At 38.3% G+C, this 16479-nt stretch overlaps 1 protein-coding gene across 4 annotated transcripts in view; it reads left to right on the forward strand.

Moving 5' to 3' along the window:
- The window catches only part of NOL4 (nucleolar protein 4), a 187293-nt gene that overhangs the window by 45175 nt on the left and 125639 nt on the right, over positions 1–16479 (forward strand). For all 4 annotated transcript variants that reach the window (XM_041473721.1, XM_041473722.1, XM_041473723.1 and 1 more), the window contains exons 3-5: positions 834–945; positions 1459–1571; positions 6169–6301. In XM_041473721.1, the coding sequence (XP_041329655.1) occupies positions 834–945; positions 1459–1571; positions 6169–6301 (358 nt within the window). The remainder of the gene's footprint in view (positions 1–833; positions 946–1458; positions 1572–6168; positions 6302–16479) is intronic.

The raw sequence follows: 16479 nt of genomic DNA on the forward strand, positions 1-16479 counted from the left end.
GCAAGGCAAAATGTCTAAAGACAGATGCATCCTTTGCAGTGGGGGGAATGCAATCTTTAAAACCAGTAACAACTGCTTCCTCCTCTCCCTCTCAAAAGAGAAAAAAGTCCCTCTGGTGCCTAGTGGTATGTGGTTAGAAACAATGTTGTGAGTATGTGGTTGTGAGTATGTGGTTAGAAACAATGTTTTTGTTGAAACTGAGAAAGAACTAAAATCTGTTGTTTCAAAATATTGCCAGGTAAAGCAGAGTCTCTAAAATCAACTGGTTCACAAATTCTTTAACTATTAGTAAAAATAACGTAGGTACTCCAAAGTACAAAACCACAAGCTTTAGAAAAATATTTTCACAAAACATTCAAGTACAAAGTTAAAATAGTAAGGCAACCTTCTTTGCTGCTAATACATATCTGACTATGTATTGTTGCAACAAAAATAAATAGAATGCATAAGACAAGTGCTTTCTTTTTTTGGCATTGGCTATTAAAAAAAAAGGTCTCTCTTAAGTTTTTTTGATGCCATTCCACAGTGGGATAGCTGTTATGTATGAAACTTTTTGTTGAAAGGAATTTGAAATTAACTGTAAACAGAAAACAAGCCTCCTTTTTATACAAGTGGAATTTTGTTCAGTACCAGCTGTTAGTAGCTATTAGATGCTAAGTAGGCAGATTGGAGAGATGCTTCTTGAAATCCTACATAGTATGCAGAACATGCTTTCATTGTGCTTCCTGGCATTAAAAGATAATGTGCCTTATTTGGAAATGTGATGATCAGGTCTGTTAAATCATGCTCAATCAGCTTACATAATAACACCTATATTTTGTTATTAATTTCAGATTTCAGAGACCTATGCCTTCCTACCGAGAGAAGCGGTGACACGATTTCTAATGAGCTGCTCAGAGTGCCAGAAAAGAATGCATTTAAACCCAGATGGAGCGGATCATAAAGGTAGTTTTAGTGTCAAATAGTGGGATGTAAAGTAATTTTATTTCTAATACCCATTTATAGGTTCCTAGCTTAAGTGAGGGTTCATATAAATTTGGTAGGCTTGTAACAGTTCAGTAAGTCAGATCATCTCATTTACTTAAGCTGGAAGGTAGTGAATCTTCTGCTTTCACTTAAGGATGGAGTGTAATGCCATCTGCAGCCTCAATAGAAAGATGATTTTATCTGGAGGAAATAATTTATTTTGCTATGGAAATATTTGTATGGGAGCTTAAGCGTAAGGAATAGATAGGGTATATGGGCTGTAGTCATTTAGGGTAGAAGAGCTCATCAATTTTCAGGATTTGATCGTGGTTTTCCTTTTTCTTTGGGGGACTTCCATTTGTACAGCCTACAAGCAATTGCAAATGCAAAAGTTAGAGCTAAATAACATAACAGTCTGACTTTGACTGCAAAATAGGCTGACATAGCCTCCACAGTTAAAATATATTGCTTAATAACTATTTTTTTTTGCAGATAATGGAAAACCTCCAACATTGGTGACCAGTATGATTGATTACAACATGCCCATTACTATGGCTTATATGAAACACATGAAGCTACAGCTACTAAATTCACAGCAAGATGAGGTAAAACCTGAAATCTTTTAAGTTTGGTTTTCTGTTTTCCTGCATTGTTTTGTACTTGTCTTTCAGGTGGCTAGGAAACTGAAGTGAAGATGATTGTTGATGCCATCTTTATAATTTTGTTGCTGAAACAGTCAGTCTGAAGCCAAGGCAGGGCTGTTTTCAAGCAATCAGGTTGAGAGAAAATATGACTTATGGCCCTTCTGTTATTGGGGGTAGTGAGTGTACTTTGAATTGCCTGAAGGTGCTCTTTCACTGGACCAGTGGAAAAGGTGATGTGGGCAGCATGTGCACTCAAGACTTATTTCTGTGCCCAGCAATGACTTCCACTGTCTGCTTTTAGAAACCAATACCATGAACAGCTGAAATGACTGCCATGATGTTCTCAAGGCTAGCAAACACAGTGCAACACATGGTACTGACAGTGATGAAAGTCCTGGCAACATCAGCTGAAAACTTTAAGGCAAAAAGCTTAATGATAAGAGTAGGAGTTGCTTTTGAAATTTTGAATAAAAAGGCATAAAAAAGGAGAAGTAGACTGAGAATCAAGCTCCTTCATAAAGAATTGGGATTGGATTGTATTTATTTCTTCTCAAAGGTTGTTTGCTGTCTCTGATTTATTCAGTTTTCCCAGATCTTAAGAAGTGCTCCATCAATTCACAGGCCCATACCAAATTATTTGTAGTAACCTCATTTTGCTAGAAGTTCATTTAACATTTAAGCTGCCAAATAGAAACTCAGCTATGTGCCAGCAAAAAAACAGTTCTGCATTTTATGTCTTCCTGTCCAACTACAAGATATTTTTTAATAAAGAAAGCCTTCAAAAACAACCTTAGCTGCTGGATTATGTCAAGACCCTGACTGACTTCTGACTTGTGCAGAGTCAGCCAGATTTGTTTTCCCATAAGTAGGTATGGGCTGTTGCTGGAGATTTCATGAATTATTCAGCACTCCCTGGAATGGGGATTTCACCACTCTTCTAGAAATATCAGGATCCTTGTTTCAGTTTGGCCCCTTTTTATAATTGCAGAGGGTGTAGGGAGAGATACCAAACACAAAGTTCTTAATGCGTAAATACAGCCTGGTCATCTTTTCCTTCTATTGAGCTTCCTGATTATTTGAGGGATCTAGAAGTAGGGTTTCAACTAGCAGGAGAGAAGAGGATTTATTCTGTAGTAGCCTTAGGAATTAAAGTACTCCTTGGTTTATACACCTTTTCCCTTTGAGAATTACTACTTCCACAACAGGGTCAAGCACTCATGCTGGATCAGGACCCCATGCCACAGATCTTCTGCAGCCTGAATGTTTTGGTGTAGTCTTTCTGGTCTATGACTGAAATTTTTGTTAAACCAGTTTTTTATCTAGACAAGCCAGTGGCAATGATATGGAGGAAGCAGGACTTAGCTTTGCTTGGTATTTCCCTGCCCAGCTTGGTTTTGTCGCTCTGTTGTTACTGTATATGAAATGCCTGCAGCAGTAGATTTATGAAAGTAATTTCTTCTATGTTTTAGTAGTAATAAATTTTTAGAGTAGAGTGGGCACAAGGAAAGTTTTGGATTTATGAAAGTAATTTTTTGTATGTTTTAGTAATAATAACTTTTCAGGACAGTGGGCACAAGGAAAGTTCTCAAAATAATCCTTATGTCTTTTCTGAAATCATGGATTTGCCAAGGTTTTCTTTTTCCCCAGGCTGTACATTTGTTGGCCCTGAGAACAAAATTACAGGGAAAATGTTGTAATACAAAGGAGCAAGACATCTGGTTCAAACTATTTAATGCACTTAAAAACAGGCTTGGGTTTGTAGGAAAGATTTAATCAATGATATCTGTATTCTTGTGTGGAATTGAGACAGGAGTAAACTTGGATCCCACTGCTAGCTACCACAATGACAGAAAATCTCCTAATTCTCTTATCTTCAATTCCAAATTTTTAAGCTGAGACCATTGATGAGAGGGAAACAGGTTTCATCTAAAAGGAGAACTCACCACTGTGTGGGAATTTAGAGCAGTGCTGCAACTGCTATAAAGATGCCAGTGGTTCTCAGTTTTTGTTCCCATGCCCATGTGTCCATGCAGATTCGGACAGATAGAGGTGTTTATATAGTTTATAGTTTACACAGATAGAGGTGTACACAGTTTGGGAAGTGAAGTGGAGGTATTCTGCAGTGCTGTAGGCAAAGACGCTGCCTATGTGTGCTGTTTTATAACTGTGCAAGTGTCAGCCAGAGCCCCCTTTCTGTGAGTCCATCAAATTGCCTAACCTCAGAGCTGCAATATGTGATCTGCTGCTTGCTGGTGCCTGCAGGGTTCACTGAGAATTACCCCTGCATTTTAACAGAGACACAGCATCCAGAAGGTCTGGGGGAGTTTGTTTTCTTATCTCGCTCTTTGGACAAGCAGAGTGCATTTTCCCTAAACCTCAGACCCATCTGGTGTGTGCCCTGGCCCCGTCTGTCTGGAGCAGGAGGCTGGTGGGCACCAGGGTTCGTCTGTGAGGGCAGTGTTTGGGTGTTTGCTGCTGCTGCTGTAACTGTGGTGCTCCTACCTTGTGTTAGGCAAGACAGACAGGTGCCTGTTAGAGAAGCCCTCACTCTTCCCTTTGTTTTTTTCTACAAATCCCTGAGAACAAGGTATATTTATTTCCTTATTTGTCATTGTCCTGCTGTGGCAGTGCAGAACAGCTTCACCTTGTGTGTTGTCCCACTCTTGCTCCTGACTGGCATTTGCAGTGCTTCATCCTAATTTAACATGAGTCATTACTGCAGGGAACTTCTTTCTGGAAACAAGAGAAATGTCCATACAAACTGGAAGCATTGCTGAGACCCAGGGGAGGAACTGATTTAAGAGTTAACACTCAGAAAGAAGCAAGCAGCTATATTAATACATGTAATATCCACTTCACAACAAGTACACAGTAAATAATATTCTAGAGATTTCTATTTTTCTAGGTCAGTTCTGGTGAACAACCCATAAAAATAGTCAGAATTCTGTCTTGTCCTGTTTTGATTAAAAAAATGTAAATAAAAATGAATTGGAAAAGTATTTCAAACATTTTCAGGGCATTTTCATTTACAAATCTACTTGCCATATTTTCCTCTCACATATTTCAAGTACTTTTCTTCTTAACAGAAGTAACCATCTCAGAAAATTTGTTACTAAAAATATATTGACTCAGGTTTGTACATTGCCTCAGCCATTTCCAGAGCAAGACTTGTGGATACTTAATTTCTAATCCATGAGTGCATGTGTGAACTTCAGTGGAACTGAAGCAACTGAAGTCAAATATGTATTGGAATATTTTCTGGACTATGTCTAAAACTGTTTTCTTTTATAAATGAGGATAATGATCAGGACTTTTACTTTTTGCTCTTCTTATCATCCCTGTTAAATGCTCTGTAACAGGACTTGATGGATAAATCATATTAAAGATGTACAACATAGAATAAATATGCAATGATTCTCCTGTGATTATATTATCTTTATTTGCCACTGACTGTCATGACCATGCTCAGGACTTTTATAGGCTTTCTCATTTTCCTAGATGCTTCTTTAAACAGAGTGTAAGTTTGACAAGGGAATTTGACCATGTCAAGGGAATTTGACCATGGATTTTTACCAGGTCAGGTTGCCATTTGAAAATATCTTCCTGTGAGTCTTTGTGGTTTAACCCCAGCCAGCAACTAAGAACCATATAGTGGCTTGCTCACTCCTCTACCCACTCTGGTGGGATGGGGGAGAAAATCAGAAAAAAAAAAGTAAAAACCCACGGGTTGAGATGAGAAGAGTTTAATAACTTAAACAAAGTAAAATGTACTACTTCTACTTCCACTTCTGCTACTACTAATTGTAATGAAAGGAGAGAGAGAGAAGGAGGAATAAAGACATGTGATACCAAATAAAATTCCTTACCACTCACTGAATGATGCCTAGCCAATCTCCCTCTGGTCAACTTCTCCCAGTTTATGTACTGGGAATTATGCTCTCTGGTATGGAATATCCCTTTGGCCAGTTCAGGTCAGCTGTCCTGGCCATGCTTCCTTCTGGCTGCTTGTGCACCTGTTCACTGGCAGAGCATGAGACCTGAAAAGTCCTTGATTTAGAATAAGCACTACTTAGCAACCACCAAAACATCAGTGTGTTATCAACATTATTCCCACACTAAATTCAAGCACTGTACCAGCTATTAGGAAGAAAAGTAACTATCCCAGCCCAAACCAGCATAGGGGTCATTCACAGGGTTACTGACTTCCATGTGGGAAAGGTAAAGGATTCAGGCAGGGAGTATAGGGAGGTCTCCTCAGCCAAATTTGAATAACAAGGGCTTGGTATGGGGTATCTACCAATTCTTTTCTGAAAGATACTATGGAATTATTATGTAGTATCCTCATAGTAGAACAAATTGCATTTGTCAGATTATCATACCAAATAAATGCTGTATTTTCCTCCCTCTTCTTGATGTCCTCTGCTTGTTTTCTTATATACAAAAATGTTTTGCATAATTACACTCCACACTGGGTGTGAGTGAGACAAAAGGGAAGAGAATGAACTGCACATATAATGTGAACAGTGCCCCATGTTTTGATGTCTCTTTCTACTTGCAGGATGAAAGTTCTATAGAAAGTGATGAGTTTGATATGAGCGACTCAACTAGAATGTCAGCTGTAAACTCTGACCTCAGCTCAAACCTGGAGGAGAGAATGCAAAGTCCTCAGAACCTCCAGGGCCAGCAGGATGGTAAGGCTCTCATTTTGTACAGAAAATGTGGCATTGCCTTGTCTTTTTTCCCATTCTGTGCTTTCATTTAGAATTCGCTTTTCTTCATAGTGTGTTTCATTTGGTAATTTGAAATACATGTTCACTATATCTCAGCATGAAGAAGAAGAAATTAGTTTGTTTTTTTTTTCAGGGTAATTTATTTGTTGCTTAGCAACTTAGGTGAGTGTTTAGATAACTGTATCTTAAGTAGCATTACTGTTTCTATACATATAACATAGATATTCATGTATCTGTAGTGCGACCATGCATAGGAATAAAAGGAAATGAAACTCAAACCTTTCTGAGGCAGCCCAGAAAGCTAAGAAAGTTGTTTTTACGAGGAGGGAGAGTAGTGTCATAGAAGCTGGTTATTTAGAGGATAGGAACTGGAATGTGATATTCAGAAGAAAGGATGGAAACAATGAATTCCTATGGAGAAATAGAGGCAAAAGATGAGAAAACAGCAAACAGCATTGCACATTTGAATGTTAATTGTTTCTTTATTACAACACAAAGCTACCTTTTGGTCAGAGATAAAACTGACTTGACATTGAAGGTACATGGGTGTGTAGTCTTTGGATTCAACCCTTGTTATATAGTGAGTTAAATTAATCTGGTTTGGAATGAACTTTTCTGGATTATGGAGCTCACAAATAGCCTGTCTACTACAGGCTGTGACAATGGCTCATGAGTGACACATGTATGCATAACACCCAAAGTGAAGGTCTATTCTATTGCCATGAGAAACAGCACATTGTAATTCTGTACTTGCTACTTGGGAATTTCCTGATCATATGTGCCAAATCAGAAATGCTTTTTATATTTCTCTTGAACACTAAATACATGGGATTTGATGGCTAACCTGGATGCTTTGCACTTCATGCACCATGGTCATTTGCTAGCTGTATTTAGGTGAGAATGGTGGTGCATAGTGGCTGATAGGACATGGTGATGGGTTGGATCTTCAGCTGGGTTGCTCTGCAAACAAAGGAAGGAGTCGGATGTCTGTGATAATTTGATAGGCCAGATTCTAACCACAGCTGCCTTTTGCCTGAGTGTCCTTAACTATCACAATTTTTTTTTTTCAACTTTTAACTAATTTCTGTCTACATATGTTCAGTAAAGGAGCAGTTCTGATGCCCATGATGTATGAAAAGATAGTTCACTTTCCAGTTGAAGTTTGACTTTTCACAGGGATAATATAGTAATATTGCTAACTTAGAGGTTTCAGGGATACTTAGGAAGGTGATTTTTTAGTGTATCTGGCTTTCACTGCAATACTATGCTGTAGAAGTTTCACATATATAATTTCATAATAATAATTGCATGCATGCTTATGTCTAAAATAAAAATTAAAGCCCAGTACAGTAACCTGTGAAGAAATGCCTGTCATACGTATCTTAACACCTGCTGCAACCAGATTCATGTGCCACATGTAATCATATTAGACCCTTCTAAGGGTCTAATGATATGAATGATAAATTAAGTATGAATTAAAAGTATGAATGATAAAATGCTGCAAATCTGTCACTTGGTATTTGAAATGTATGGGAAGTAAATCCACTGTGGTCTTTGAACTTCAGACAGTGTGATCCTACAACTTTAAATCTCTTAGCTTTCCTTCCCTTCCTCCCAGATGGCACTTGCTCACTTTCCTAAGGCAATCCTATTTTTTGCCATGTCTTCTGGCTAAAGCATCTGCTGATAGAGATATTTGAAATAGCCGCTCTTCCTGCTTCATTGTTTTCCTTTGCTAGTTGTTGTCAGGTATCAAACGTAAGTGTTGCTAGTTATAGCAACACTGCTGTTTCGGATGTGAGAGAAGGGGCTGAAGGATGAGCAGAAAGACATGAGAGAAGTTGGGGGGGGGAGAAGAAGGAGAGGAGAGGGCAGGAAAAAAAGAAGATTGGAAGAAAATAAACATATAAGAGGTAGAGGAAGGGAAGTTGGAAGAGGAAGGAGGGAAAATAAAAGGGAACTTAAATGAATTTAGCAGTACAATCCCTTCTACTGTCACAGGCTGTCTTGTAAAATTTTACAAATTTAATCCTTAATTATAGTGCACACACACTGAAATCATCACCAAAGCATGAATCTGTGTCACAAGTGATTCTTGCTCCCTTCCCTCAAACATTCTGCATGTCTATGAAAGTTTATGTCAGCCACCACATTCAGCCTATACATAAAGACACTTGGCATTTGCCTCATCTGAAATGTGTTTGCTGCATCCTGGCAGGTGAAAATTTGCTGTTGCATAAGGTTGCCTATGCACATGCAGTTGCAAATGGTGTCTGGGGTGGAATGGGACAGCACAGGTCTTCTGCTGCCCCAGGCATTCTCTCTTTGGGAAGATAATTTGCTAATGAGAATCATTAGGAAAACTGCTGCCTGGGGTGTATTAAGGACAGCTCCAGTAAACCTAAAGGTGATGTGTTTAATCACTTTACTCACCTGGTTTTCCGTGTGAAATAGCATGAGAATATTTTGGGACATCCCCTGTTTCTTTTTAAACTGATTTGGTACTAGAATACAAACAGTCTGTGTACCCTAGAGGAATATAATAGTGAGCTGGGCCATGCTACTGAGGGATACATGGAGGCTCCTCTTCCAGTTCAGTTTACCTGAGCATCAGAATGTTGCTGAATGACACTGTCTGTGTAAAAGAAATATGATGCTTTCATAGCCCCATCCCTTGGGGCTGTATTTGCATCCTATTTAGACAGGCATTTTTCTCTTGGAGTCCATTACAGGGCTCATACTAGAAAATTTGACCTGAGGTTTCTCCATGTCTTCCAGCCCAATACTGTGTCCTGTTTCTCATGGTTAGGTTGCTTGAACCTAAATAGAATAAAGTCAAGTATGAGAGCAACTCAGTGTCAGCTGAAAGCAATAGACTTCTACACGCAGAAAAGCCATGGGAGGTGAAAAAAATGCTGAGGAGGAAGGGCACAGAGACAGAAGGTGCATATTTGCTCAGAGTAGATGGGTGCTGGTACTGCACAAAAGTCCTGGGCTCTGCAAGTGGACTGAAGCTTCATAACATTTGTACTAAGCCTATAGGGTGGAAAGGGTACAGGGAATTAAGGATGTAATGAAAAGAGTGGAGAGTTGGTGAATTGCATCCGTGGTACTGAAGTTGCTGCAACACTACTAAGGACAGCTCCCACTTTAAATTAGCCTTTGTACACTTTCAAATAACAGGGTCTTGAGTCACACCTGCTGGTGAATGGCTGAAAGTCCTGAACACCTGCAGGGCTGCTGCAACGGTGGGGTAGGAGTTGGAAAAGGGCTGCTGCTTTTCCCAGGGGAAATATAAAAGGAAAGGAGCTCTAATGTACAATTTGTTCATTCCCCATCTGGGAATAGGGTATGGCTCTCTGCTTACCAGTGCCTCAGTGTTTTCTCTAGCAGCCAGCTGGGTAATAGAGCTGCAAATTGCTCATGTGTTCCTTTCTCTTTTGCTTGCTTCTTGCTTGCCCCTGTTTTCTTATTTCCCTAGACATGACACAGTTCTGTGTCCTAAGCTGGTTCTTTGGAGTGAGCCCTGTGTGTAACTCATCTGCAGGCAAAGGTCCAACTTGAGAGCTGTCTTTAATTCTCTTTTCTCTTAATAATGCTCTTGGGGCTCTGATGTTGCTGGATCAAACCCTTTTGCCTGTCTCAGACCACAGACAGCAGGCAAGGTTTGTGAACTAAGTTGAAAATAAAGGAGCTTTTGTGTTTTTTAAGTTAGTTGGACAATCTGTTTAAAAAAATTATTTTTGTAGTGAAAAGTGAGCTCTAGATAGGCCTTCAAAGGAGCAGCAACAGCTCCTACCCTGAGTGAAAACAGGACTTTTGTTGCCCTTGCCTGTTAGCTGGAGCCCTGTGCAGAGCAGCTGGGTGTGTTTCCCTCCTCATTGTGGTAGTTCATTAGCTACCAAGACATGAGATATGTAGGGGGATGCTCTGATTAGAGGAAGTTAAGAGCAGGTACAACCCTAGAAGTGAGGAGAATTAAGTATAAATTTGACATTGCATTTTTTATTGTTTGGGTTTTTTTACTATGTGAGCTATCAAGTAAAAGTCAGGGATGAGTCTATTTGACTGTAACTCAAACTGAAAAATGCAGGATTTATTTATTTTCAGTATTTCTCTTTGTACTGAGGTATACCAAAACATATCAGTGGTTAGTCTGGATTTGGGTGGAGGGACTGTGTGCTCTTCAATCTAGTTTTTAGGAAATTATTGTTGCATGTTTATACATACATATATATATATATATATATACAACTGCCTGTCATAAGCACGGTGTAGAGACATATAGGAGCTTATAGGAGCTAACCATGACAAAATATGTCAGAAGTCAACCTTTAACAGGGGTTGTGCTGCCAATTTAGATGTAGAGATTAATAGGCTTTTCTTAGTTGTATTTTTTCTAATTTAGAGGAAATTGATCAGTGGTATTGTAATTCAGTGGAGGATTATGTCTTTGAGTAGTTTGTGATCACTTGGATGGTGTCAGTTCTCTTTCCTTGGCATGTTCAAATTGCCACGTTTTACACAATATAGATGTAGGAAACCTGGCTGTTAACATTAACTATTCTTTTCACTCATTTGTGTTTGTGACAGTTGCAAGTATTGGAGTCAGCCATCTAAATACCTGTTTTCTGCATCAAAACTGTAATCTCTACACAATGGCTTCACCTGAAATAAGTAACATTAGCTGATTAAGTTGTCAAAACTGACTGTCTATGCAAGAGTGCAGACTTGCTGTTGATTTTTCTCTCTGAACGAAGTCCAAGCCAAGAGTTTAACCCATCTTCTCATTCAGAACTTCTTGTACTGTTTTACTTCCTTCTGCTTTTTTTCTTTGTTCCACTGAAACCTGGACTCCCTGTCTTGAAATATTGACTTTGATTTATTCTCAAAGCAATTTAAGTTCAAGATATATGAATCCAAGCACCAACTGCAGGCCAGAGTGAACACAGATTGGTTGAAGAGCGTAATGGAGTAAATTGTCTATGCTGTTGACAATGTATTGTCCCTGCTCTTGATCTTAAGTTTGCAAAGCCAACATGAGAGCAGATGATTCACAACATTAAATCCATGGCAACCTTTTTGCTAGTAATTAGGAATTTTCAGTGGAAATGTTATTTTACATTAATTTATAAAATCAATTTGCATCAAAAGGAATTGTCCTTTTAATTTTTGTTCAAGCACTGAACTGTTTTACAAATGTCCTTGTTCTGAATGAGGTCTTAGTCCACTTGACTTCAGTAAAGGCCCACTAAAGGTTAGCCAAACTGCTTGCAGAGTTTAGATATCTTTTACTAAAAAACCTTTACTTCTTTAGACTTCAAAACAAAGTACCTGATATTTCTGTGGTATATAGGATAGACTGACATTACCACATGAATTCATAAAGCCTTAATAAAAATACTAAAACTAAAATAAAAAGCAGTCTGTCAGTTTTCCTAGATGCCACCTCATATACTTTTAGAAAGCTTTTTCATTTTAGGGATTTTTTGTGACTTGACTGGTTTTATTTGCAATCTGTAGATCCACATCAACAAAGCGAAAATGCTATTAAAGTTGTTTCTAATGCTTAGACTTTATAAAAGACATTGGACATGCAAATTAATAAGCATTTTACTGTGAAGAAAAATGTAATTTTTGCTAAATAGGAAGAGTTTGAGCTGATTAAGAATGTTAACTTATAAAGAGGATAGAAAAAACATAACTATTTTTTTTTCTTTGGTGAAATGGCAGACCATTTAAAATTACATTTGAGCTAGGGCCAGGCAATCTGACAATTTTGTGATATATTCAGACCTTCCAGTCTTGTTCAAGCCACTGAATCTTGCAAACTTTTGGGAAATAATCTCACTTCTTATCACTCAGAGTGAAACAATAAATACTAGTTTTCTGAAAATGAAAATCTAAGATAACTGTCTCATGGCAGTGAAAAAGGAGCATAGATATGATGTACAGAGGCAAAGGTCTCCTGTCTCTGCAGCTGTTGATCTGCCACCTTCTGCAGTCATCAGCTTTCTTACTGAATAAAGCAAAAGACAGTGCAGTCACACATATATGTTTCTGAGTAAGTCTATGGGCTGCATTGAAGTGTGTCGCAGATGTCAAAATCACGGAGGTTTCTTTAGACAGGGAGTTAGTTATAATATGTTGCTCTGTCTGAGAAAATCAGTATCACCTTCACCTAAGCAGAGTCAAAGTGTACCTGAGAAGCTGGCAGGTGATGCTATTTTGCTTCAGTGGAGCTGCACCTGGAACGATTTGGCTCATCAGATTTGATCTGATGGATTATTATTTGCATAAACCAATGCATTGTAGTGAAAGGTGTCCCTGCTTACGTCGGGGGAGTGCAACTAGATGATCTTTAAGGTCCCTTCCACCCAAAACATTCTCTGATTGTGTGATTTAAGAAAGAGGAGGAAAATGGTGAAACATGACCAGAAAGTCAGAGAGTTTTGGAAATCTACTTTCAGTGGTGTTTTAATGGCTTCTTTAGGAATGATACCTTATCAGTGCAAAAGGCACCATGAGTGACACTGTAATGACACTTGAGCAGTGCTGCAATGTCACTGACAATGAATATTACTGAGCCTTGGCAAGAGCTTGAAAAGTTGCTGCAGCTGTGTTAGAAACTTTTAGCCCTTAACATCGTTGAGGAGAGCTGGGTGGAATTTTCACCAAATCAAGTATCTTAATGGACTGGCTGCTGATGAGGCAGCTGCTGTGTGCATTGTCATCAGAACATTGAGCTGATACATGAGGCACTTCTATTGTACATGAGATGATGAAAATCTTCCTTTGACTCTACACACAATTCAAATTTGTTCAGAATTAATCACCAACATTTCTCAATGGAGAGCATTCCTTCCTTCCTCCTGGATCTACCTAATCATACAATGGTCTCAAACTGGGATTTGGACATGAGTACCCATCTCATTGAAGCATAGCAAATGGATTGCTTTATAACTGACTCTTTTATTACTGTATTTACATTTGCTAGTTGCAAGCATCTTGTGAGTTTGCTTTAGTGAATATCTCCTCCCTGCTCCATGTTTCTTCTGTGTGTCTTATTCCATCTTATCATAACTTGTGGGATTTTTTTTGACACGTCTCTGTTTGTTTCTTATCTTATACCGTAATTTGCTTTAGAGACTAAAATATTATTAAACATGAATTATGCATTGAGCAGACTCTCTGCTAGAGTCTGAGTGGTCTGTTGCAACCAGAGAACAATCTTGTTTCCCGCACCACCCTCCCAGCTGCACAACTGTCACTTTCTATTACGTTTGCCTTGAACAATTGAGTGTGTCTTGTAATGACAATAATTGCCTCAAAATTGTTTGTCATGTTTGCCTTGTTAGCAACAAACTACTAACTGTTGGTTACAATCAGGTTCTCGGCTATTACTCCATAATTACATCAGGGAATACTTGCAGCCAATAATAGGTGAGAAATTAGAATTATTTTTTCACAAGTAAGGCTAAAATGCTTGCAGACCATTCACTCTATTCACAGCCACTCATTTTTACATCAGCAATCTAGTGGTAAGTGAAGCTTGCCCCTGTGTAAAAGTCTAGCTGCAGACCTGTGTCCTTTTGCACCTTCAGAACAGTTGTATTAGTGTTGTATATGACCTGTAACAATAGGTATTTCACTTTGGCAATATTTCTTCCCATCACGCTATCTCTTATGCACATACTGAAGGCAGCCTGCTTTTGATTTCAGCGTGCAAATCCCTGTAGCTAAGCTTAGCTGGATTTCTGAAAGTGTTGTTTGGTTTGGGTCAATATTTGGTTTTTTCCCCCTCTATCCTAGCATATCTTGGGCTGTTCCCTCCTATTTCTCTTTAACACCAAATAAAAGGAGGGGCATTCTGCTACAGAGATTTAGTTTTGCTTTCCAGTAAAAGCACTTTATCCATTTTATCCTTTCATATGTACCAATTGACTTTAGCAGAGGCTATGTGCACAGACTGCTTTATTTAATTTGCTTACTTCCTTATAGTAGAAGCGGAGGGTTTTTTTCATAGTTACTGTTAAAATGCATGCTAGGTATTGACTCTCCTTTTTTTTTGCCTATTATATACACCACAGAATAATATAATAGAGCATTTTTTTCAGGAAAAGGAATGTAAAAGAATGTGATTTAAAGAAATTTAATTTAGCCACTGATTCTTCACTGTGTTATATTTTAATTAAGGAAGCTGTTAATTTATTTTTTTTTTCTGAAGAGGAAATTCCCTGGAGACATTGGGCTGTCTTGTGAAAGATATTTTTAATAGAAATTTCTTTGAATCATTTATTGTTTGATAAAGTATTTGTAATGCTGAATACTTAAAACTAGTAGTATTTTTTTAACCAAATGAAAATAGTTTGATTACAAGAAAAAATTAGTATTTTTTCAACAGTATAGTGTTTTGGAGTATTAAAACACATAGGAGGTGGTTATATATATTTTCCTGAGATTTGTGAAGAGGTGTTTTCAAATAATTGGTTTAATGTTGCTAGATAGTCACCGTATTTGTTGTCCTAAGGCAGAGGGATGTACCATCTCTGGCACTTCTTAATAACAGGATGGAAGAAAAGATGCAATCACTCTGAAAGTTTCAGGATAGGCTGAACTCCAGTGGTGTTCTCCAAGTATTCCTGAACACAGGTAGTCTGGTTTGTGAGAAAGATAGTAGAGTTGTTTTGCAGGCTGACTGGAGACAGAAAGATACAAGAATGATTAAATTTACCATCAGATAAATTTACAGATTAGAATACAGCTTGACTTGTTTTACAAGTCTTTTAGAACTTGGTGGCTGGTTAACAGCCTGCTGGGATGTGTGTGAGGCTCAGGCACTCTCTCCACTGCTGCATGCTGGGTGGACACTGACCAATTCTGACCACTGCAGAAGCAGCCTTCCAGACTGACAGACAGACTAACAGACTCCAGCAGCTACACAGAGCCTCTCTGGGAAAAGATGTGGAGGAGCACACTATTTAATTGCCTTTGTTGGCTCTACTACGTGTGATGCTGAGAAACCAGCTTAGAACCTCAGTTGTAAGTGTTGGCATTACTAATAGAATAAATTTAGATAAAAGCTAAATTTATGTAATATTCAGCCTTAAGTGCACAGAACTGAAGAGAAATTGATGTCTTAAGTCAGCTCCAAGAATCTTTTCTCCACTTTCATCAGGACACTGGCCTTTCAGCCAGAATGTGCCAGCTGAAAGATTGCCTTGAGATCAGTCCCTAATGCAGAGGTTCTTGCTTATGGAGATAGTTCCATCTTTGTGTTTAAAGTCTTTCCTCAGTGCCTCAGTTTAACTTCAGTGTTTTACAGGCTTAATTTCTTGTGGCATAAATCAAGGAGTCAGTTTAATGCATCTCTGAAGGACTAGTGGCAGCTTCTACTGAACTTATAACTGTTCTGGTATCCTGTGTGCCTTACTGGGTTGAGTTCCCTAAGTAGAAGGCATAGTGATCCTTGTTAATAACCATCCAAGATCCCTGATAAACTGTTAAACTTTTGCAAAATTAGTAGTTCCTTCTGACTGGAAGGTGGAGTTCAATCCTCTATGCTTAGCTTTTTGTACTCTGAAATCTGAATTTCACCTAAGCGTAGACATTGGCAAGGAGATGCAAACAACATCATAAACCAGGAAAAAAAAACCCTGAGATTCACTAGCAGCTTTTAAATAAGGCAATAGTAATAGATACTTTGTGGAAATAATTGATTAGAAAATTTGTTTTTTTGCTTTGAGATACTATAATAAAAACATTATATCAACAGACTAGTCTTAAGAGTAATAATTGCTATTACTAGTTTGGTAGGAAAAGAAATTAGGAGCTGCAAACTGGGAATATTTTTTTCTTTCTCTGCAAAAACAATATACAGAGATGACATTTCAGTTACACAAAGTTACTGTTCCAAGAAGAACCAAAAAATGAAGTATGATAAAATTTTAATGACTTAACTGGGAAAGACATACAGTGAGTTTGTTATGTCACACTATTTAAGTGTCTCATGAATGGTTTTTCTGAAGGGAGCTGATGCTGCAAGCTGTCAAAGAGAGAATGGAAAGACAGAGCTACATGATGTGGGAACTCTTAATGTGAATTACTTGGAGTGGAAGAAATAAGCCCTCTCCAAAAGG

This window comes from Pyrgilauda ruficollis, unplaced genomic scaffold (genome assembly GCF_017590135.1).
Source record: "Pyrgilauda ruficollis isolate IOZ18807 unplaced genomic scaffold, ASM1759013v1 scaffold30, whole genome shotgun sequence".
NCBI classification, from domain to species: Eukaryota; Metazoa; Chordata; class Aves; order Passeriformes; family Passeridae; genus Pyrgilauda; species Pyrgilauda ruficollis.